Source organism: Setaria italica, chromosome I, assembly GCF_000263155.2.
Source record: "Setaria italica strain Yugu1 chromosome I, Setaria_italica_v2.0, whole genome shotgun sequence".
NCBI lineage: Eukaryota > Viridiplantae > Streptophyta > Magnoliopsida > Poales > Poaceae > Setaria > Setaria italica.
The window spans coordinates 36,820,042-36,842,751 of NC_028450.1; the positions used below are offsets into that span (position 1 = coordinate 36,820,042).

Consider the following 22,710-nt stretch of genomic DNA (forward strand, 5'->3'; position numbering starts at 1 on the left):
CCGAGGGGGGCGGCGCGTGGCGACGCCGGTCAGCTGACGGGGCCACGCGCGGGGAGGCCGAGCGGCGTGGCTCCAGGAAAGGGGGTGGCGCCGGGTAGTAAATGAGTTGGGGCCCGGTCCGGGTGCCAGGAAGAAGAAGGAGGAGAGAGAAGGAGGGAGGAAGAAGAAAGGAGAAGGAGGAAGAAAGGAGAAGAAGGAAAAAGGAAAAAGAGGAAGGAAAAGGAGAAAGAAAAAGGGGGAGACCGGCGGCACTCGCGGCACGCGGTCGGAGCACGCGCACGGCGTCTGACACCGGCACGCGGCGAGATTCGCGGGCACAGATAAAAAGATAGGTGGGGGTCGGCATGGGTACCGGGACGGCGAAATCGCCGGGAAGGGTTCCGATTTCCGGGAGCTCAGCGGTAAAAGATTTTAAAGACGGTTTTTAACGGGTGATTTTAGTTAGTGATTTCTGCGGGCGTTACAGCCATTCAGCGATTTAGGTGCACATCTTGTGATGTGCCGACTCATGTGGCTTCAAATATGTATGCTGCTTCTCTGGAAGCTTCTTCATGTAGGTTGGATTCGGCTTCAAGTTGCAATCTTGGCGTTTGTCTTAGCGTCGGGTGGTGGCTCCAGTGATGAAGATGGTCGGGAAGAGATATTTACCAGGACTAGAATGTAATTTTTGTTTTATTCAAGGGTGTCTTTGTAAAGATGTATGTGTAATCTTTCGTATGAATCAATAAAATGCAACCCGGTTCTCTAAAAAAATAATTTTTTTTCCTAAAAAATAATATTTTTTATTTTTATTTAATTTGTTTTCCTTCTTTTTTAGAGAGGAGAGGTTGCCCCTACTGATTTGACTAAATATATTTATAATAAATGGCCCAGTTACAAAGATGGAAATCAAGAAAAAAAACAAAACAACAGTTATAAAAAGCTTTCTAGCCATTCTTCAATACTTGGGAAATATGCCTTCTTTGAAGCAGAGCAAACTCTATTGCAAGGATGGCCTTGCAGTGATCAACTATGATGTGATGCCCTGAAAAAAAACTATGGTGTGATTGCTCTAAAAATTTGATCAGCTCGTATTCACTGGATTCTCCAGCTCATGAAGAAGGGGACATTTAGTTGTTGCCTATTTCTTTTCCTTTTGTGAAACGTGTATAAACGTGCATGCTCGTATACCTACATGGTCGCACACATATTCACCTTTACGAACCATGCCCTATATTTATGAACGTAAGTAGGTGCCTCAGAGTCGACGGATATATCATCTATCATTGCACAAATAAATAGTTGTAAATTTGAGTAGTCGTACTGATTTGAAGGCTCTGGTCCATATATACAAGTTTTACCATAAAGAAACAAGAACGGCTTAATTTCTATAATGCACAGCACATCGAAATGCGATTAACATTCGCATCCATTCTTTTTTTACTCTTTTATGGTGCATTATACTATTATTATAGTATAGAGAACATCTAACCATAGAGTGATAAGGACGACTTAGCAGTGTTGTACCTAGTTACTAATTGACTCGTTGATCCTTTTCTTTCCGCAGCCGCGGGAGCCTCCTGGAGGTCGGCGTCATGGCGAATGCGCCGCAATTCTGCCCGCGCTGGCGACCGCGATTAGCAGTGATTGCTATGTTTGCGGCGCCACAAGCATGGTTGATGGCGTGAGGCAGAGCCAAGGAGACGCTGTACCAGCTCACGTGTTGGCTGGAGCCATTAAATTCTGCATGAACTCAAACCGGACATAATCCTAATCAATCAGTTGACGATCAAGGTAGTGTGTTAAAAACAATCAGTACTCGTTATAGACTTGGTTAATTTAGTGATGCCGCATCTATTTCATGTACGTTACATCTTGGTGAGGAATTAGAGGGCGGTGAGTTCCATGAACATGGCCTCTCTGCAGCACTCGAATCCATGGCAAATAAAGATGCGCAGGAACGATGGAATCCAGGGATCTCGAATTCTCCATCTTGATGCTATGGGATGCAAGGGCCTTCTGAATACTGATCAATCGATAACCGGAAGAAGAACGGCGGCGAGGATTCGGGTACATGCGCTCGCCGGCCAGCGTGAAAAACAACAGAGGTTCGCTATGATCTCCTCTCCCTCCGTGCCACTGTTGGAGTCGCGGCGGCATGTTTTTTCCCTTAATATTCTTATACTACCTATTGTACTTAGATATACTGTTTATACCATACGGGTCAAGTCTTCAGTGGTATACAAGCCGTCGGATGGTTTTATACTGAGCCTTTTCAAATACTAATATAGTCTAGTATAAGATACCGTAAAAGTGTTTTTTTTCCTTTTCATATGGCCAGAGCTAGTTAAGATCATAAACTCGATGCAGACTTGCAGAGGCAGTACCAAGTTAGCACTTACGGAGTAGCAGCATACCACAGAGCCATTAGCCCGCTGCCTGTTGCCCTGTTCGTCCTGCGAGCATGAAAGCATGGGCGGCGGCCAGTACGGGAGGAGAGTAATAATTGGAGAAATACGATGGATCCACAGTCACCAACTATTGCTACCGCCTAGGAGAGGCAGAGCGAGCAGGGTTCCCAGGGATCATAGTAACTTCCGAACCCTGTCGGCGGCTATGCTACCAGCGACCGCCTTCTGTTCCCCTGCCGCCGTCGTGCTGCAGCGCAGTGAATGCCACTGGGCACCTGTGCTGCTCGCCTGCTGATGTCGTTGCGTCGCCTCAGTGGTCAGTGCTCTGTGCCAGCGGCTGCGCATGCATAAATTCCATGCGGGGATAACGTGTCTGCGGGCCGTAGCATCGTTCTCCCAGAGGCGAACTAGCAAATCCCTGCTCCCTGCTCCGCTGTATTATGAACTCTGAAGTCTGAACCGTCTTGATTCCATAGCGCATCAATTGGGAGGTCAGAGTTGTTATGGGGAAGGTATTGCGAATTCTGCGCACTTTCTTTCTTGGAAACTAATCAAACACGAAAGAAGGATGATCAGAAAAACTGTAATTTCCTGAAGAAGAATTCAATAGAAAAAGGTTGGTGGATCCCTTCCTCACGCGCGACCACGTCTCCTCACTTGCAACCGCTTCTCCAAACAGCAAAAACACCCTAGAGTCAAATTGCCTTAACCCAGATGTAACTCAACTTGGAAAAACAGGAACTAAACGCACGCGGGACCTGACGAACCAGCGACGGAGCAGCCACCGGAAAGATTTCGTCCCTGACGCGACCGGCGATCGACAGCGACGCCGATCGCGAAGGCCAAGGCGGCACAGTGCTACCGCACAGTCACGCCGGCCGGGGCCGCCTGTTTCCTGGCGCAGGCGCATCTTCTGCGCCTTTCAGCGTGGGTCAAGCAACAGTGGAGGGCCGAGCGGTGGCGATGAATGACGCGAGAATTCCTGTCATGGATGCCTGCGTTGAGCCCTGAGCTCCCTCGGATAAGCTCTAGCCGCCGGGGCAGCTGCTGGTTTGTCCATCTCGTAGGCCCGTAGCCTCTTGGACAAGGAAATCTCGCATATCTTTAACCCAAAGCAATCATCGCTACCGAATACCCCGAGTAGGGCCGGGGAGATCGGCATTAGTCAATCTGAAACGACGCCCGCACAAATTCGGCATCGTGTTCGGTTCTTAGTTTACACATCAGGGTGTGTGACCTTCAATCAGAGAGACGCACTAATCAACCCCAAGCCTGCCCTTCCAGCCACCATGTGTGTTCTTCACAAATTCTCGTGAAAATTTGATTGCCTCTTGTATGTTTCTTTTTGGAAAAATATTGTTTTTTTCTCTTAAAAGGTCACATAAAAAAAAATTCTTACGAATAGCACGGGGAGTTGGAGAAGAAGCAGCAGGAGAATTGAGTAGGGCAGGTATGTGACAAATCGATTTGTCTGTGATGCCACCGACGACGGACAGGCTAGTGGCTAGGGTATAGGCTAGGCAGGGCAGGCCGGCAGGGCGTGGGCGACGCCGCGGCGGTGGTGCTGCGTTCGGTATGCATCCTTGTGTCAAGGGTGACGCAGCTCATCGGTAGGGCCCAAGCAAGCCACGCTCCAGCCTCCATGTATGTCATCAGGCTACCAGGGATCGGAGCATCGCCGCCGGCCGCCGCTATCTGACAGTTCCCTGGACGGCCACGATTCCTGTTTCAGTTGCCCGTCACCATCGCGACCCCGTGTGCTCGAATTTCTCCACCGGAGTGCAAGCAATGACTTGGTCGCCAATCCAACTGAACAGCATGGCCCAATGCCCGTGTCCCCGCATCAGTACTCGCCGGTCAATTCACGACGACTCCTGTGGTGGTACGGTTACTATAGGCTGATGCACACACGCTCTTCAAATCGGCACAGAAAAACGACATCACGGCGTGCGACCGCTAGAACGGCCCAGGCGGCCCTCCACCGGTGGTCGTGCAGCACGCACGCCTCGCCGTCGCCTCTTCAGAACTCCCGATTCGATGCACATCCACCGTGCGGCGACTGGACACTGGATTGGATTCTTCTCGCCTCCGGCCGGTAACAGTGCCGCACCGGACGACGGGACTGACCGAGCTGATCGCGTGGCCGGGCACGCGACGCGACATGGCGCGTCGCCCGGCGATACACGGAAGCATGCAGCAATGTCAGGGGGCGAGGGCGAGGCCATGCCGGGCCAACGGAGAGACGTATAGGGCTGCAGAGAAGCAATGTACGTAACGAGCCAGCTAGCGCAGGTGCCGTCGCCGTCAGCACAAACTCCCCGGAGAGCGAAAGGCACGTACGGGGGCGGGGGCACCACGCCCGAAATTAACAAACCAACCGCTAACCAAAAGGACACGCGCAGTCGCACACCACTGATCGATCATCCCTGCTGAATGCTGATCGACCATCGATCGGCTTCGACCGTTCCAACACCTCGTGTTGCCGGAAACATGCATGCGTTCATCTAATGCAAGAGAGACATCATGGTAGTATACTATGGTTTATGAGTGAAAAAAAAGAAATTAATATTGCGATTAATTCCATTGCAGCGACAACGATCGATCCACTCGCAGAGTGCAGACACGACGCACACAGAGGTTAGCTTTCTTACACGCAGGACGCAGCCTGTGCAGCCAAATCAAGAAAGACGAGGCGGAAGGAGGAGGAAGTTACAGAGATGGAGAGGCAGAGGCAGTGGAACATGGAGATGGAGATGGAGTAGTAGACGTAGCTCGTGGTCGTCGTTAAGAAGCATTTCACCACGGCTTTAATCTAGGGATCGCGATAGGTAACTAAACCGGGGCGAGCTAGGGTAGGTACATGGACGGGTCATGGACATCCGTCCAGCAGCTCCCGGCGTTCCAGTACGCCGCCGCCGACGCGTCGCCGAGGTCGAACATCCCGGACGTGTCCAGGGACGCGAACGGGGTCATGTCGGTCGAGACTGATGAGGGCGCCTCGGACGGCACCGCCTGCCCGGCAAGATGCTGCGCCGAGGCGGCGGCGGCGGCGGCCGATTCCTCCTTCGGCTGCGCTGTGAAGGTGAACGCCGGGAGTGGCGGCGGCGGGGGCGGCGCGAAGAGGGACGCCAGCGCCGCGGCATGGTCGGCGAATATCGGCGCCGGCGGAGCCACGTCGACCGTCGAGAAGGGGTTCGTGTGGTGGCTCGTGAGGCCGATGCTGTTCGACGACGGCGTGGCCGGGGTGGTCGGGGCCGTTGCCACGGCAGCCGTGGGGCTGGCGCTGCCGCTGCCGCTACCGCTGTTGGAGCGCGGGGAGGACGCAGAGGCGCGGCGCGGGTTCTTCGCGTCCGTGGCCGACGTGGGGGTGGACGGTGCGGAGGAGGGGGACGACGACGACGACGATCGCTTGGCCTTGCGGCAGCCGCCGCCGACGGGGACGTTGCGGAGGACGCCGCCCTTGGTCCAGTACCGGCGGCAGCTCTTGCAGAAGTGGCGCGGCTGCGACAGGTTGTAGTTGTTGTAGTAGCAGAACTTGGTGTTGGTGGACTCGCACCGCGGGCACTTGACCGCCTCGGGCGCCGCGGCCGCCGGCGAGACCCCGCCGCACCGCGCCCCGGGGCCCTGCTGCGCCTGCGCGCGCCGGAGGTCAGCGGCCGCGGCCCCGCCGAACAGCCGCCCCGCCAGGCCGGGGATGGACTGGAACTCCTGCATGGCAGCGAGCGGCGTCGTCTGTCCTTGACGTGCTAGGATATCGCCTCAAGGTCAGGGCGTTGGCTCGGCCCCTGGCTTTAGCTTAGTGGGTGTGTGTTCGCCGAGGACGCGGGAGCGCGGCAAGAGCTCCACCCGCTCGGCGTCGCCTCTGCATCACACACGGATAGCGGGTAAATATCTACACTTCTCACCCTCGTTGTCTGCCGCCCAGCCCCATTCGAGTTACGAAATTGCCCCTGAATTTATTCATGACCGAATTGACCCTACTGTTTCCCATCGTGCATGATCATCTTCAAGTTCAAGTACGTGCTCGATCCGCTACTTGGGTAGATCAAGCTCTTCTGCATGCATTGATCAGCGACGACGATGTCATTGGATGCGTGCTCAGATCGTTAGCAGTGTCGTGCGTACTGATTTTCGATTTGTTTTTTTTTGTCGTCAACCTGCATTCCATAGATTCGAGACAGAGTATTCGTGATCCGCACAACGTGCGTACGGAGATTTTCAGGGGATAAGGCCACGAGGGTTTGCAGGTACTGGTTCGACATGGTGGCCGGTAGAGGCAAGCCGCGCCGTGGACGAAGCAGCGCCTCTTGTTTTCCGGGTTGACGTTCTAGGCTTTCTTTCGAGATGGGCACGTCGAACCACCCGCTTCGCCTTCCGTTTCTGAACGCCGGCTGTCACCATACGCTGGCAGACATTGTTAACGAACGAATCTGATCGACCTGGCCGGAAGATCGTTGTGCCAGCAACGGCATACCGCATATGTGTCTGTAACATCTCATGTACTGCGTCCAGACGTACTGATCTTTGTCGGCACGAGTTACTCAGCAGGCGAGGCGAGGGCACCCCGGTCCGACCGGGAGAGACCGGGAATCAGATTTGGCGAGAGCCAAGGGGGTGGCGTCCGATCACAGGCGGCGCCAAGAGGTGCTGTTGTCCGCAGGGCGCGGCAACAAGGGAGCTCGCAGTGTCTGTGGCGGATTGGTTCGCTGAACAGTCGTCGCCCGAGATCGCGTCGCCGTCAGGGTCTCACAAGTCGTGAAACTCCCAAGGACCACGGGGCGCGCGCATCGACGCCACGCCGGCCGTGTAGCGCCTCGTCCTACAGAAGCGAGGCGACCGCCCGAGCGCGACGACGACGCGGGCAGGCCGCGGTCACCCGCTCAGTAAAGGCATCGCACCCGCCGGTTGGGTAAGTTGTTGCGTCCGGCACGTCGCGCTCGCGCTCGATGGCCGGGCTGGCGCACACGCGGCCGTGATGATGCCCTTGCCGGGATGGGACTGGGAACGCCTTGCCCGGATTAGTAATTGCGGCGTTGCCGAATCGGACGATCGATTGATCGAGCCCCATCACGCTCCCACGACGTGGAAACAGTGCGCTAGCTGTGCGCGTTCCGCGCGCGGCACGGCGGGGGGATCGGTCGCGTGGGCGGGCGCTTCACGGCCGGTTCAGCTTCCTCTCGGGATCGGCCACCGGTGTCATCTGGTGCTCTTCGACGTCGCTGGTGGTTGCAGAGGAGAGGAGGATGCGCCCGGGGGCCGGGGCGTGGAAGCCACGGCGTCGAGTCCTCGGGCGCTGTGCGCTTTGGTGTCCATCAGCACACGTACGCTCGCCCGCCCGTCGCGTCGGGCCTTCAAGGCAGAGGCGGCAGCAGGCGGGTGCGATCGATCTCACCCGCGCGCCTAACCCCAGCCCGTGGCCAGGGGACACCCTAGTCCTATCCCGCGGGCTCACACACGCCGTCGCACGTACGAACCGTGGCTGTCTGTGTTTGCCGGGTAGCTAGGGTAGGAGTATTAGATCAGGGTGCGTGTGCCCTGTCTACCGCGCAAATAGCGCGGCTAGATCTGATGTTTTATTTTGTATGATTATTTATCCAAGATATAGTGATCTTACAATTGACCAATGCATTATTTTAAGTTTCCTTCACAAATTTATGAAATATAGTTTCATTAAACTTTTTCATGATGATGTTTCTACATACTCCATGCTAATCAATTGATATTAATGTCTCTTAATTTGGGTATACAATGAAATTTAATAGCAAAACATGGAAAGTGGAGGTTATATTTGTTTGAATTTGTACTCCTATGAATCTCTCCTTCAGCAGCTAGCTTACCTTTTTCATATTATATTAGTATAGAATCCTTTTTCTATCCTGAATATAACATTTAGTTACTATAAATTGTATTTTATATGATTATTTTGTTTATTTTTTCTCTTACCATTACATATAAAATCTACTTGGTATTTCTTTACTGAAAAATTATGAATTTATATCTATTTGAGACGGACTTGTTTTTTTTGGTTTTTTTATTTCGAAGCCACATGAGAACCAATTGTTAATTTTGCATAATTCTACTATCTATTTGCCCGTACCTTGGATCTTTAATTTTACTTAATTTCACAGTTTCTTAATTCATTTACTATTTTTTTACTTTTCTAAAAATCCATTAATTCTAATATTAATTTGAAAAGAATAGAAAGCATGGCATCAGAACACAACCACAACATCTCTATCATCGGTCCTCTCTTTCCCTTTGGGGAAATTGATTTCTTACTTTGTTTCTATCTCCTTTGGCCATTCTTTTGATTTCACCAGCAACTATAAAAGCATCTATGACTTTCGTCAAGTGCTTCACCTACTCCTTCCTATTTTTTTCGCATATGATCTAGTGATCAGACTACCACCAGGATAGAAATTCAAGACATATTGCATCTCCTAAAATCATATCTCTCATCGTGCCCCGACGAATACCAATTCGTTCATATTTTGCTTCTAAGGTAATAATGGGTGTTGCTTTTGTAATAACTTAGTCTACGACAGCCCTAATAAATAACATCAATCATTTCCTTTGCTTCTTTTTAATCAAACTTTGTATTGCTTAAGTATAGCTTAAGTACTCTTTGTGTTGATGTAACTGATCCACCATTATAACATGGGACCATGGAAAATCAAATGGCCTAGATCTCTCTACGTCTTTCTAATTAACATGAAATTTTTTTAGCCCTTGAGAGTGAACATGATAGGTATTAATCTTTTGTGGGGGGCTGCCTCTTCCAAAGTTCTTCTCCTTTGTAGGCACTTCCTCCAAATTGATAACACTAACAATGCCGCTTCATAGATTTGAGGACCGTCAATACTTGTTGATGGCTGATCTTAGTACGTTGGTATCTCCATTCATAGCTCATCTGATAAGTTTCCTTGTGGTGGAACTTATCCATCTAGGTTTGGGTCCTTGACTCCGCGTGGGTGTTCATATTTTCCTATTTTTTTATATTTAACTGGCACTACTCTTTTCGTAGTAGGTGAGGTGCTAGTGGTGAATTCATCAATATTAAGGATCTGCCGTTTCAGTCTCTCGGAGGTGCTCATAAGGATAGGGTTGTGTGTGTATATTCATTTCGATTCCTCGACTCTGCGTGGGTGCTCGCATTTTCCTAAATTTTTAAGAATTTAATTGGTACTATTCTTTCAGTGGTAGGCGACGTCCATGTCAACAGCAATATGTTAGTGGTGACTTCATCAATAATGCTCATATGGATAGGAATGCATGTGCTATTGCGTGTGCGTGCGAATTTGTGAGTTTCTACATAGTAGTCTTTTAAAAATATTTCACATATTAATATTTTAATTATTTTAGTATATTTTTATGGTGTCATGATTGATTTTGGCTTTACTGTAAATACCACCATTGGATAAAATGTCGCTTTTATTTTCTTGTCACTTTTATTTTCTTTTTATAAATCTTATCCCAAAGCTACATGTGTATTCTTTTAGCATTCCACGTACTGTTTCTGTGAAGCCATATTTAGTTTGAATGATCTTTTTTGCGTTACCATCACAGCCCAGACAGGAGCAACACTTTTTTTTTTGAAGCAAATTGCTTCCTAATACTAATACATATCGGAAACCAGTAGTATTTGCATAGAGGGTGCTTTTTTATTTCCTTATTGTTTGCCTCCTTGTCCGGAAAGCAAATTGTTTCCTAATACTAATACACATCAATTTTTATTGTTTACGTGCCCTGTGAAAAACTATTTGTACAGTTTCTTAATGCTAATGCAGCACGGATTGATTGATAATATCACGGGAACCATCCATGGATTTACATATCTCTGGTTAAAAGTCTGCCGTGATAATATGGGTTTCTTTTTTCTTAAGTTCCCAATTTATCTATTGTTAATCTTTTTTGATATGGATTTTGTGGTTTAATATAGACCATTGGATCTTCATAAAATCTAACGGTGTATATTCTTCTCAATTTTCTATTAACTTGGTAATTTTTAGACGCTCTTGGTGAATGTGGTGGTTTCTTTTAACATTGTTATATTAAGATAATAGATAGATTTGCCATCGTACGTGACGTATACGTCTCAGCGTATGCGTGTGCACGCTAATCTGGCAAGTTACCGCAACAAGCGTCCAATTTTGTCAGCCACTTTTGCTCTTTTATTCCCATTCAGCCGAAATTTAACTCGCTCGAATCAGTCATTCAGCTGAAGTGCCGAAATTCCATCCAGTTACCCACTTGAGTAGAAACTGTCGCAGCTCCCTCCGCCGGGCCCGTGCACTGCACAGACGAACAGGCGCACAGAGACGTGCCGGACCGTCCGGGCAGGTCGGCGGGTCCCTTGCCGGCCACCACTGGCGGTGCTCACATCAGGAACCAGCCCCGCGCACGGCCGCGCTCGGCGTTCGTGCCGCTCACGCTGCACCACCCGGCCCACCGGCGTAGTACGCGCTTCCGCCACGCTGCGCCTCACTATTTGTCGTCCTCGCCCAAGGGCCGATCGAAGCGACTGCAGCGCCACAGTGCGCCGGCACGTCTCCAGTCTCCTCGCCGTGGCCCCGCCCTGACATGCGTCCATGACATGGGTCTGCAGGAGCAGGACGACTGCAAGTCTGCACTGTCCGGCCTTGCCTGATCGTACGCACAAGTGCGTGCGCACTGCCCTCCACTGTGCGCCGGGCCAGGAGGGTTGGGCACCGGCTGGCGTCGCCGGACACGGACAGCGCCGTGGCGGCACGCCGGCCGGGGACCCACCGCGCCCGGCCGCCGGCGGACGTACGTACACGCGTGCCCCCAGGCCCCCACCTCGCGTCTTCTTCGATCGTATAGCTAGTACCGGCACCATCCGATACGGCCCGTCATCATGCCCTGCCCTGTCACCGCGCTGGACGTGCACGCGGCGGCAACTTGGCAGACAGGGATGCCGATCAGGGGACGGATTAGGCAGCGGCTTTGCGTCCGCCGATTGGTTTGCGGGTGGTTAGCATGTAGCTTTGGGGAGTCCGGCCGGCCGGCCGGCCCCGGGCGCGGCGTGATCGAGTAGCACGCAGGAACCTCGGGCGCCACGTGCCCGGTTGCCGACGGGTCCCGGTCGCGTTTACTCCTACGATCTGAGCTTCGACGTCTCATGTTGGGCTCCGATCTGACTAAACGTCATGGGCCACAACATGCTAGCTTAGGTACCCTGTGATCAAGATCGAATGATCATCGAGGCGACGAGTCCTCACTTTTCTAGGAACCATCATCGAAACGCAAACTGAAAATGCTGCGCTGAAGGATAACTGAATGAATGCAGTGTCTGTATCATTTGGTCAGATTGAACAGCTAGCTAGCCTCACTACTACCACCGGCCGGTACCTGTGCATCGATCGATCGGTCTGTCGTGGGCTCGTGGCAGGATGGATCCACCAATCGACTGCTGTCTAAGCAATGAGCCCATCTATGTCTAAGCTAGATGAGTAGATGAAGTAGGCTTAATGACCGTTGGGTGAAACTGCGATCGGTCCTGCGTGACGGACGGCCCGTTGATGAACCAGCGCGGCACAGCGCCACGCCACGCCTAACAGGCTACTACATACGCTCTAGAGCGATAGAGCGAGTGAGGACCAAGTCGCGCCACACAGTTTCCCTATTTCATCCGATGCCTGCCGACTTGAATCGGTCCAGTCCCAAGTCGCTGCTAGACTGTATCACCGATCCAGTCGATCGGATGGCCGCCGCGCTGGTGCAGTCACTGCTGCACGTCACGGTGGCTGCGACCTGACCTGACTCGACGGAGAGATAAGAGGCGCGCGGTGGCGTACGTCATGGGCAGGGCTTCTAGCTTGCATTTGCGAGGTAGCAACGGCGAGGGTAGAGAGATGGGGTAGTAGACGGATAGCTAGGGCGAGCGAGGCGAGCGAGACAGCATGACAAGAAGGTGACAGCAGCCGCGGCAGGGCGCGGCGGGGATCCCCACCCCTAGCCGTTGCTTTCGGTGATCCCCGCGACATGGATCGCTGTGGCCTGCGGGATCGCCGAAAGCGACGCCACGGCGCTGCAGCGCGCGCCCGCCCGGCCCGGCCGTCCCCGTCCCCTCTCCGATCAATCCCAACTGTACTGTACGCTAGAGCACGTACGGCGGTCGATCGCAACACAGTTCTACCTTTCCTCACCTTTTTCATGTGCCCTCAGTTAATTAATCCAGCCGTTAATTAGTAGCGCACTCTACGTCGATTAGCGGCTAGCAGCTGACGCTTCAGCTCTACGTCCATCTCCCTGCTCGAGGCGACGTACGCGAGGTCCGGGGATCGCGACGGCGGCGCGGTGCTCAGATTCTGGACGGCAGCGCCGCGCGCCCATGTGTCGCCGGAGCTGTCTCCCGCCTAACGAACTCCCATTCCGGGGAGGGCTTAATGCTTGGCTCCCGACGGCACCACGACTGGGATTGCCCATCCTCGACGCGGTGACAGTACGTGTTCCCTCCCGCCCCGGTCGGTCTCTCTCGCGCCACCCTGGTTGGATGCACAAAGATACCGGCCCATTTAAACTCGCATCGACTCGCACACTTCTCTCACTCATCACTGTACGTACGCTCTTGCCCGTACGCTACACACGTAGCCCAGCTATACACGGTGTGTCAACTAGCAGGCGCATCACGTATTTTATACCAGCCAACGTGTTGTGTTGGCATGAAGGGCGAGGAGGCAGGTCATCGGCGGCTGGTGAGGTCCCAAGGATTGGGACGGCGGCGGCGAGGAGATAAGGGTGAGAAGGCCTTTAGGGATTCAATGGCTACTCATGTGGCCACCATCTGCTAGCGCGCAAGTGTGTGTTGCTTCGATCCCTCGCGCGACCTGAAACTCTGAAAGGCACCCCTGTGGTCCTGCACAGTCCAAAGCTGCAGCAGTTGAAGTCCGCGTGTGTCCATGCCAAACGGAGGCCGTGCTGGCAGGGAACTGGTTAGTTCAGGGTTACAGTCAGTCCTACAGGCTAGGTACGGGGAATGATCGATCAGGGTCTGAGAATTACGCCCGTGGCAACAGAGCAGTGATTACTGACAGGCGACCGGCAGATTGGACGGTGACGAGGATAAGCAGTAGAGCTAACTGCTACGCTAAACCCTGACCGGCCGGGTGGGCACATCCCTGGCGCCAAGGGATTTGTCCTCCCCTCTGCCCGGCCGCCTGCTAGTGGGCGAGTGACTCCACGTCGCCAGACGCCAACAGAGGCAAGTGCCTAGCCGCGTAGGGCATATCTGTCTAAAGTCAATGCAAGTGCAAGGCGACGGCGAGGGTACTGGGAACTGACAAGTGCCGATCGAGATGACCGGCGCTTGGACGCTACCGGCGACCCTAGCTAGTGAGTGGCGGTAGGCGCCGCTGCCTCCTCTCGTCGTCAGGCTAGCGAGCAGGCACCCAGATCGAGTGCAGTTGCTCCTGGGACTGCAAGTTGGCAACTGCACCTGATCATGGCCATCCATTTTCCCAGCCAACGGACCAGATCAGATGGTACGGTAATAAACAGTGCCGTACTGAACCGAGTGAATAGTGATGCCACTGTGTTCAACAGTACCGCACGGTGTTTCGAGCCTGCTCCCTGGGACTGCTTAAAGTTGCAGTCGGTACTGCGACTGCACCGGAACCGTGTCCAGCGAGCAGAGATCCTAAAGATCTCGGTGCCCATGCCGTGATCTGAAGCCGAAACAGTGGCCTGATCGACCGACCGACAGACCGGGCGAGTGGACGTGCAAACAGGGGCGCGGACAAAGGGTGGCTGTCAAAGGAGTCCGGAACCTGACGCGAGAACACAGCCTGCGCACCTGATGAATCGTTTGATGGAACGCACGGTTGCACAACGGACAGGGATTAGCATGGATTTTGCGGTTGTTGCGTTGCGCTAATGTTTGATTCGCAAGGCATCGGAACCGGAATTCATGGGAGCATATGTAGGCTTCTGTCAAGACAGAATTCGGTGCCGACCTTATCTTCGGCTCCTGTGGATGGTCGCCACTGTAATTGATGGAGAAGGCTTCTAAATGCGGCCAATCTGAGAAGCGATGCGCATGCTTCAATATTCTCTCTAAAAAGGCTTCAGTAAAGTAAAGAAGGATTTCTGACTGGCACTACGGTGGACCTGCACCAAGTTGCGCTCATGCTTCGAGTGCGAGGCCAACTCTCTACGAGGTTGAATTCGTCCAGAAGTGCAAAATAAGGCCCACCCAATCTCATCTATCATCTCTCTCACGTGTTGTCGCTCATGACGTTTCTATACGTCTTTCTGAAGGTAGATAATCAACTTATCTTTATTTTTTTCGAACAAATCAACTTATCTTAACTTTAAAGGTCATATTAAACCTATATATAACAACATTTTTTTAGAAAAGTCTGACTTAATTGTTACCAACATTTCTTGACATTAGGTAGGAGCTCCCCTGCTAATTCCGTAAAAAAACATTTCTTGACCTTGACCAATATTTTTTATATATTCCAACATTTTTCTTTAACCTTTTTACATTGCTCAATAATTTTTACATGCACCAAATTTTTTTACACTCGCCAACATTTCGTTCTCAATATTTTTTTATATTCACCAACTTTTTTAATGTAAAAAATGTTGGGATAGTTCATCTAAATGTTGAGATAGTTTGTTAGCCGTTTGGGCTGCTATTAGGTTATAAATGTTTAGTTAAATTTCACCAGCCGACCCATCGGGCTAAACCCAACCCGTGGCCTTTATAGGGCCGGGTGTGGCGCGCATTTTTCAACCAAAAAAATATGGGCGTGCCAAGCCCAGCCCAATTATTTTTTAAATTGTTTTCCAACTAAAACGAACGGTCGGCCCAACCCGACCCAAAAAAGCTTGAAATGACCGGCCCGAAAGCTGGTCGTGGATGGGCTTGGTCACGTTTTTTGGGCCCAACTCATTCCGGGCTTTTGCTGGCCCAGCACGAGCCCAGCCCGGCCTGCATTTTGCTCAGGCCTAGTTACTTATCATTGCTTCAAGGCCCATAGACAGCTTAGCCCATCAGAAAATGGCCCTAATGAGAACTGAAGAGCCAACGGTCCACCATTTTACACACGGCCCAACGTTGCAAAGTGGACGAATAAGGCCCATGACGCCGACAGACCGCCGGAGCCAACTCAATTGGTTTCTTCATTTTGCTCAAAGAAGAAGAAAAAAAGACATTGGTTCCTTCAGGGTTTTATCTATCTTAAAGGTCTCGTGTGTGTAGATACTAATTAAAAGTATTAAATATAGATTAATTACAAAATTAATTTCCTAGTTGGAGGTTAATTTGCAAGAGGAATCTATTAAACCTAATTAGTCCATAATTTGACAATGTGGTGCTACAGTAAATATGTACTAATGATGAATTAATTAGGCTTAATAGATTCGTCTCGTGAATTAGCCTCCATCTGTATAATTAGTTTTATAATTAACTAATATTTAGTCTTAGCAGAACCAATCACCCCGGCGCCGACAGGTGGGCCCCACTCCCTCCCTCTCTCCCTTCGCGGTTCGCGCCTCCGAGCGCACGCGTTCCTCCACCCGGTCCCATCTCCAGGTGTTCGCGTCTCGCTCCGGAGCGGTGGAGGTGGGCCGATGCCGGAGTAGAGGAGCTCGTCGCCGGAGCGGAGGAGGGGTCGGCTCGCACCGCACCTTGAGCCGAGCACGCTGCCACGCCCTCCTATCCGCTCCGCACCCGCCCACGCGCCGCAGCCCCCTCCCATCCCGTCTGCTACGCTCCACCCATCCCATCCACACCGCTCCTCTACCGCCCGTTCTGCCGCCTCTCCCTCCGTGCGACCATACGCAGGCGCCACACACGTCCATCGTCCGTTCACCACTCCTACTGCGTCCGCCAGCAAGAACGGGGGATTGGTGGATCCTCACCGAGATCTCCTCCCTCACGGGCAGCAGCTACTCCTTCCTCTGGGAATCCAGGCAAACAAAACCGGCAAAAGGAAAATCAGGTTCGGCACAGCTTGGAATCGGAGGAGAGGAGTGGGGAGGGGGACCCCGTGCTCACCGTCAGGGACGGGGTTGGGGAGCTCTCAGCCGGTGCCGCGAGCGCCGCGGCGAGCGGAGCAGGCTGCTCCTCCGGCGACGCTTCGGAACCCGACATCCCAAGGCATGCAGAGGCAGGAGCACGAGCGCGAGCGCCATTGTTGTGCTGATGTCAGTGTTCGTTGGTGCTGCCTACGTGTGGTTAAGGTTGAAGTGTTGAACGATACAGAGAAGATAAGGTTGTGTACTGTATGGATGGATGGATGGGTGGGTGATGGGCCAAGTTGGGCCTGAACAATGTTGGGCTTCAGTTGATTTAGAAATATAGCTACGGACATGTGTTATCTAATTAATCTCAAAAAAATTATGTGTCATCTAATGGAGTAAGCTTGACCATGACACAATTTTCAATATTTAGTTGAGCAGGATGGAAAAAAGTGCATGCTGCAGTTGTGTGGAAATTAAATTATAGGGATCACAATAGCTGAAGTTCTCTTTGGAAATCAGGCTTTAAAGGATTTCTGGTAGTCTTCAAGTCAATATTGTATTTACTCTTAGTAATGATATTCTTCTGGAAAGGAATGACTCGCTATTTTTATCCATGCGCAACCAAACCATTTTCTAATGCTCCAGTATTTTGTGTTTTCAATGAGACTATGCACGCGGGGTGCTTGAATGGCCTTTCTTTCCATCATCTTTAACATGTATTTACCACTAAATATGATCATCTTAGGCAACTCAGCAACTGTTAGTCTATGTTGCTATTCTTTCGCGATCATAAATGTGGTTAATTATTTTCTTACAATGTTTCTTGAATAATTGTTATTTTGTTTGGCCTTCCTCACAAAATCATCTTGCACCGTTGCCCCTGGTCCTCGCCTGGTACCGTGGTACGGTGGTACCCAACGGGGTGCGCCGTGCGAAGACTTTGCACATTCCGGTTTGGAATCACAGCATCAAAAGAAATCAGAGCACCACAGTATCATTATCTCTCTGCTCTGCATATCCCGAGAGCATTTTGAGTGGTAGCTGCTACAAAGGATATGAAGATGCCATATCTTTCCATGTTCTGCATGGTGAAGTCAACTGAGGCTGCCTCACAAACCAGTCAATCCACTTTGATCCTAAATCAGGGCACAGTGAGTTGCACTCATCCCACCTGTTCTCGCACGCGGATGCGGGATGGAATCGCTTTGGCATGAACCCACCCAAATTTTATTCAAAGCTGTTAGTAGCTGTCACGTCAAAGCCGTGACCAAAGCTCCAAGCAAACCATCAATCCCATTCCCTCGTCATCATTCTCTTGCATGAACACCACGTTCTAATGATTTGGTCCAAACAACCACTTTCGCGATTTCCAACCAATTATCTCAACAAACAAGGGTGATTTTGCAAAAAAGGGAAAACTATCTATCTTTCCATTTGGCAAGCAATATCCCTCGGCTAAATAGCGCTAAAACACTACCCCTCCTCCCGTCGCGCACCGACGTCAACGGAGACGTGTCACCGGCGGCGGTGAGAAGACCCCCAGAACCTTCTCGATTTCTTCTTCCGACGGCGGCAATGGATCTCTGGGAGAGGGCCCGGGCGTTCGCCGGCGAGGCGGCGAAGCGGTCGCAGGAGCTGTCCGCGGAGGCGGCCAAGCGCTCCTCGGCGCTGGTCTCGGAGACGGCGAAGAAGTCCAAGGAGATCTTCTCCGAGACCGCCTCCAAGTCGCGGGAGATCGCCGCCGAGGCCACCAAGCAGGCCGACCTCCTCGCCGGTCAGATCAAGCACCTCGCCTCCGACCTCCCCGTGCCCTCGATCCCGCCCATCCCCGCGATCCCGCCCATCCCCTCCGCCGCCGCGCCGGAGCCCGACGCCGCGGAGCTCGAGCGGTACGGGATCACCGACGACCTCCGCGAGTTCGTCAAGGGCATGACCATAAGCACTTTCCGCGACTTCCCCCTGCAAGGTGCGGCGTTTCTCGTTGGATGGGTTTAGAGAATTCGAGGCTTTCGAGCATCTGATCGGGATTTTTTTGGTCCTGCAGATGAGCCGGAGATGTCGGATGTGCCCACGGTGTCGAATGTGCGTCAGGATCTGAACGAGTGGCAGGCCAAGCACGCCACACTCGTCCTCTCGTCCGTCAAGGTTTTCTCATCATCAACTAGTTTCATTCACTGAACAATATTTGGTACATTTGTGACCTCGGGGATTCAGTGCGTGGTGGAGTTGCTAGATTAGTGATGAATCCAAGTATGGAAGGACATACAGTAGTTTATGATTTGCAAGTATGATTAGGTGTGCACACATTTTGACTATTAGATCATAAAAGTTGTAGAATGCTGAGCTTATAGCATTGGGACATACTGAGTACAGAGCTGGACATATTATTTGTGACGGTAAAAAAGTCATGATAATCTGTAAAATTGGGATCTACAAATATGCTATACATACTTTTACATGTTTGTGGTTAACTGATCAAGAGACAAAATGCCAGTAATTCTAGTGGTATTTCAAATATGAAATTCAGGTTCTTAAGTATAGGAGACTGAAGACATAAAAATGTGTAGGCTCAACCAAAGGTTGTGTGTAGATTTTTGAGGAACTCAGATCTATCTCCGAGCATCAGCATACCAACTATGGTTGCGCTTAGAATCTGCAGGGAGTTGCAACTTGGGGAGAGACTGGGTCAATTAACATGTGTTAAATATGTGCTGTTTAAAATTGTAGCAGTTACCATTTTGATACTGAATTAAGCTAGCTTCTTAGTTCTTATCTAGTAAGATAACAGGATTGTTTTTGGCCGCCCATAGTCTCTTGACTATAATTTGATCTCTGCTCTGAACTTGCTTCCCATTAATATTCTTCCTGTGTATAATTTGTTTTTTGGTGTTAACTTGTAATGCAGATAAGCAAAGATCTCTGTTCTCCGATCACCTAATGTTGTATTTCTACTAATTAGTGCCATCTTATGTTCAGGAAATATCAAAGTTCAGATATGAGCTATGCCCAAGATACATGAAAGAACGCAAATTCTGGCGGGTATATTTTTTGCTGGTAAACAGCTACATAGCCCCGTAAGTTTTCTTCTCTCTCCTTGTCAGCTCATGCTGTGCAATTTAGAATGTTTTTGCTGCTTTTTTTTAAACCTGTTCTTGATGCACTATCTTCAGTAGAATGGAGAATACTTGTCCTGATTTACATAAATCGAATGGGCTCGTTTACAGGAGTCTTGTCCCTTTTTGTGAACTCTTGCACATTGAAATCTTGTACTAGAAGCTGGATAGTTTTGTTGTATACTCTTCATGCCACACTTGTGTAAGGAATTTATAGAAATGTTATTTGGATTGATCTATTCTTGACTTTTATTTGTGATGTTAAAATAGATGATAACTACATAGCGGCAATTATTGCTGACGGCATAATCTACAATGTCATGCGTTTGGCTCTTCTGCTCTAATTTTGGGTTTGATCATTTAGTTGCCTAGTTGATAGGTGGAATGGAGCTTATCTTTAATACATATATTATCACATTTGATTTCTTCAAATTTCACATAAATGGTTGATTTGGAAGTGCTGCTTATATCACACCATTATGTTAGTTATGACCTAGTTCACCTGCACATTAGCGTTTTTACTGACTTTACTATAATTTGAATAGCTTTGAGAAGAAATATTTTGAGGAGCTGAAAGTGAAAGCAGAGGAAGAGAAAAAGGATTCCCAGAAGGAAGCATCCCAGTCCCAGGCCTCACAAGCTACAACTGCAGAACAGAAAGACTCAAAAGCCCCAAGCAAGACTTCTACTTCAACGAATCCGGAACATGATCTGGATGTATTTCTGCTGGGAGATCTGGGTAGTGACGATGAGGGCCCTGGTATACTATTCACTTCCCTGGACCTCATCCAGCTCTTGAGTTTGTATATTCTTCTCCAATTCTTGTACATGACTTGTTCGATTGATCGCTTTCAGATGGTGGTGATGATGGTGATGACTTCGATAAGATTGATGCTACCTCAGTAAGTACACATGTTCCCTTGGGAATGGAATTGCTGTATCCAATAGCTATAACCATGATTTAGTTGTGCATACAGCATTTGACAAAAAACGCATCCATGCCATCTAGAATGTGGAATTGGAGTGTGATGTGTTGTTATTGCACTAGATAAAGGCAGTCATACAACGCTAGTGCTTTCAATATGTAGCATCGTTGTCGTTCCATGGAATCTGCACACGTTCCATGGCACGCTATGGTTGACTACTTTGTTTGACATGTTTATAAAAGTGAGGTAACTGGTTTTGTTTGCTGATTTGTGCTGACAACAATGCTGCTCACTTCTGCAGGGATTGGAAAGTGACGACGATGACAAAAACCGAGGAAAGGCAGAAGATGCAAAGTAGTAGCCTCAGAGAAGTTGGGTTGTTGGTTTCACGATTCGAGAGATGACGACAATGGTAGTGAACTTTATAATTCCAGATGATATTGTATATTAGTTGGTTGCATGCATCTATTCATTTGTTATCTCCCAATGAAGCAATATTAATCTTGTTGCGAGTTTTGATTTTGACCAAACTCTAGGAATCTGTACCTATGGTGTGACCTTTTCTTTTCTTGTCAAGGTGATCTGCATAGGTCGATATTCTTCGTAGTCTGGTGAACTGAGTTTTAGCTCGCTATAACTTTTCACGTTCAATAAAATTTTCCTACATACATGGTTTCAGATTCTTTCAACTTGGGTTGGGTTTAAAGTAACATGCAGACACACATCCTCTTGTAGTCGTGTGCCTGTCACTTTCGGCGTTATTGAATCATCGACGCATAATAGCCTCTTTTAATAAATAAAAAATAAAATAGTAGAATAATTTTGTACAAAATTTTCGGTTTTGGTACTGGAGGGTCGGCCGAGGCGAGCCAACCCTATTGTATTCCACAAATTATGCCGGCCATATGTCTTGATAGCCATACAGCACCCATCAGTCGAGGATGGATGTGGCATACATAGCCAACCGGCCCTTTTTGATTTTCTTCGGTGCCATCCCAGTCCTACTTCTACACCCCGCTCGCCACCGCTCCTCGTTGCCTCCCCGATGTGGGATTATTCAGAACGGCTCCGCATAGGTGGACCTGATGCCGGCTGCGCGAGCGCTGGCCTTATGAGCCTCATACACGGTCCAAGAAAGGGGTGGGCCGGCCCATGAATGGTTCGGCCTAGATATATAGCCCGCTACATTGATGCTGCGGCCTGCGAATACAAACACGGCCCACGATCCGCTTCATCAGCTTTTTTTTTATTTTTTTGAAGGAGTCCATCTATTTTCCTGAGAGCACCAACCAGTGAGCTATGTGCAGCCCATCCATTTTTCCAATTTTTTTTATTAATTGCTCTATGAGTCGGGGGATCTTCACTTTGTCTGGTGTATAACTCGTCCCTCACGTTCACGTGCCTTTGGGATTTGGAAATGGTCGAATCTTCTCAAGCTATCTGATGTTAGTAATGTTACTGGGTTACACGGCGCGTCCTCTCCCCACTGGACAAAGAGTCAGGAGTCAGGATTCCTACTGGGTGCAGATGCGGACAGCTCGTGAGCCACGGACATGGAACTGGAAGGAGGGGTCCCAGGCTGGCTGGTTCCTTGCTTTGTTTTCTTCTTGCTCGTTTTCAACGGGATCAGTTTAATTGCGGGTTGTTGACTGAAAATCGAGAAGCACAGGGAGACTCGAGCACACCAGCACACTACGAAGCCTTGGCATGTGCTCGGGCCTCGGGCCTTTGAAGCTTACTCTGCAATTTTCCAGCATGATCCAGGCAGAAGCAATGGTAATTTTAATCCGGAAAAGGATAAGACAGTCCCAGTTTGGCAGATGCATGTACGTGCGCCGGCGCGGCGCAGCACAATGCCGCTGTGATCTGTCAGCTGCCTTTCTCTTTAAAGCAGCGGACGCCATGCATGTGAAACCTCTTGCCTAGAGCGCGGGGTGAAGGGTGCCCGTCTGCATTGCCTATGAGCAAGGTAATTAGCCATATACAGATACGTGTACGTCTCCTGTCCGATGGGCCCGGGGCGTGATCCAACGGCGTCCGCGCCACCAGCCACCGCTCACGTGGGATCTCGCCCCCGGCGGCGCACGGCGCCCCGCTCCCCGACCCGGCCGCGTTAACTCTCGCTCCCACACCGCGCCTCCCCACCATCTCGACCGTCCCATCCTCCTCGGCACGCGATCCCCGCCGTCCACGTGTAACGCACCGACTCGTGTACACCTCCCCGGTGCCGCATACCGCGACCCCCTTTCGGTCAGGCCTGTAAGCGGCCGACCTGACAACCGCGGATTGGCA

The 22,710-nt window shown here is 50.5% G+C and overlaps 2 protein-coding genes and 1 long non-coding RNA gene across 3 annotated transcripts; 1 reads left to right on the forward strand and 2 right to left on the reverse strand.

The window, feature by feature from the left end:
• Nucleotides 1-4,930: 4,930 nt before the first annotated feature.
• LOC101777753 (dof zinc finger protein 4-like) lies at nt 4,931-6,263 on the reverse strand. The gene has a single exon (XM_004953708.3). The coding sequence runs from the start codon at nt 6,102-6,104 to the stop codon at nt 5,238-5,240; it is 867 nt and encodes a 288-aa protein (XP_004953765.1). The 5' UTR covers nt 6,105-6,263; the 3' UTR covers nt 4,931-5,237.
• Nucleotides 6,264-15,800: 9,537 nt separating this feature from the next.
• Nucleotides 15,801-16,862, reverse strand: LOC111256855. Its single transcript, XR_002677165.1, has 2 exons — nt 16,414-16,862; nt 15,801-16,316 (listed from the first exon to the last, which is right to left on the reverse strand). It is a non-coding gene; the product is annotated as an uncharacterized LOC111256855 (long non-coding RNA).
• A 966-nt stretch (nt 16,863-17,828) lies between these two features.
• LOC101778168 lies at nt 17,829-21,088 on the forward strand. The gene is made up of 6 exons (XM_004953709.4): nt 17,829-18,345; nt 18,424-18,524; nt 19,356-19,453; nt 20,038-20,252; nt 20,348-20,394; nt 20,720-21,088. Exons 1-6 carry the CDS (start codon nt 17,955-17,957, stop codon nt 20,774-20,776), a joined length of 909 nt encoding a protein of 302 aa, XP_004953766.1. The 5' UTR covers nt 17,829-17,954; the 3' UTR covers nt 20,777-21,088.
• The last annotated feature ends 1,622 nt before the right edge of the window (nt 21,089-22,710 follow it).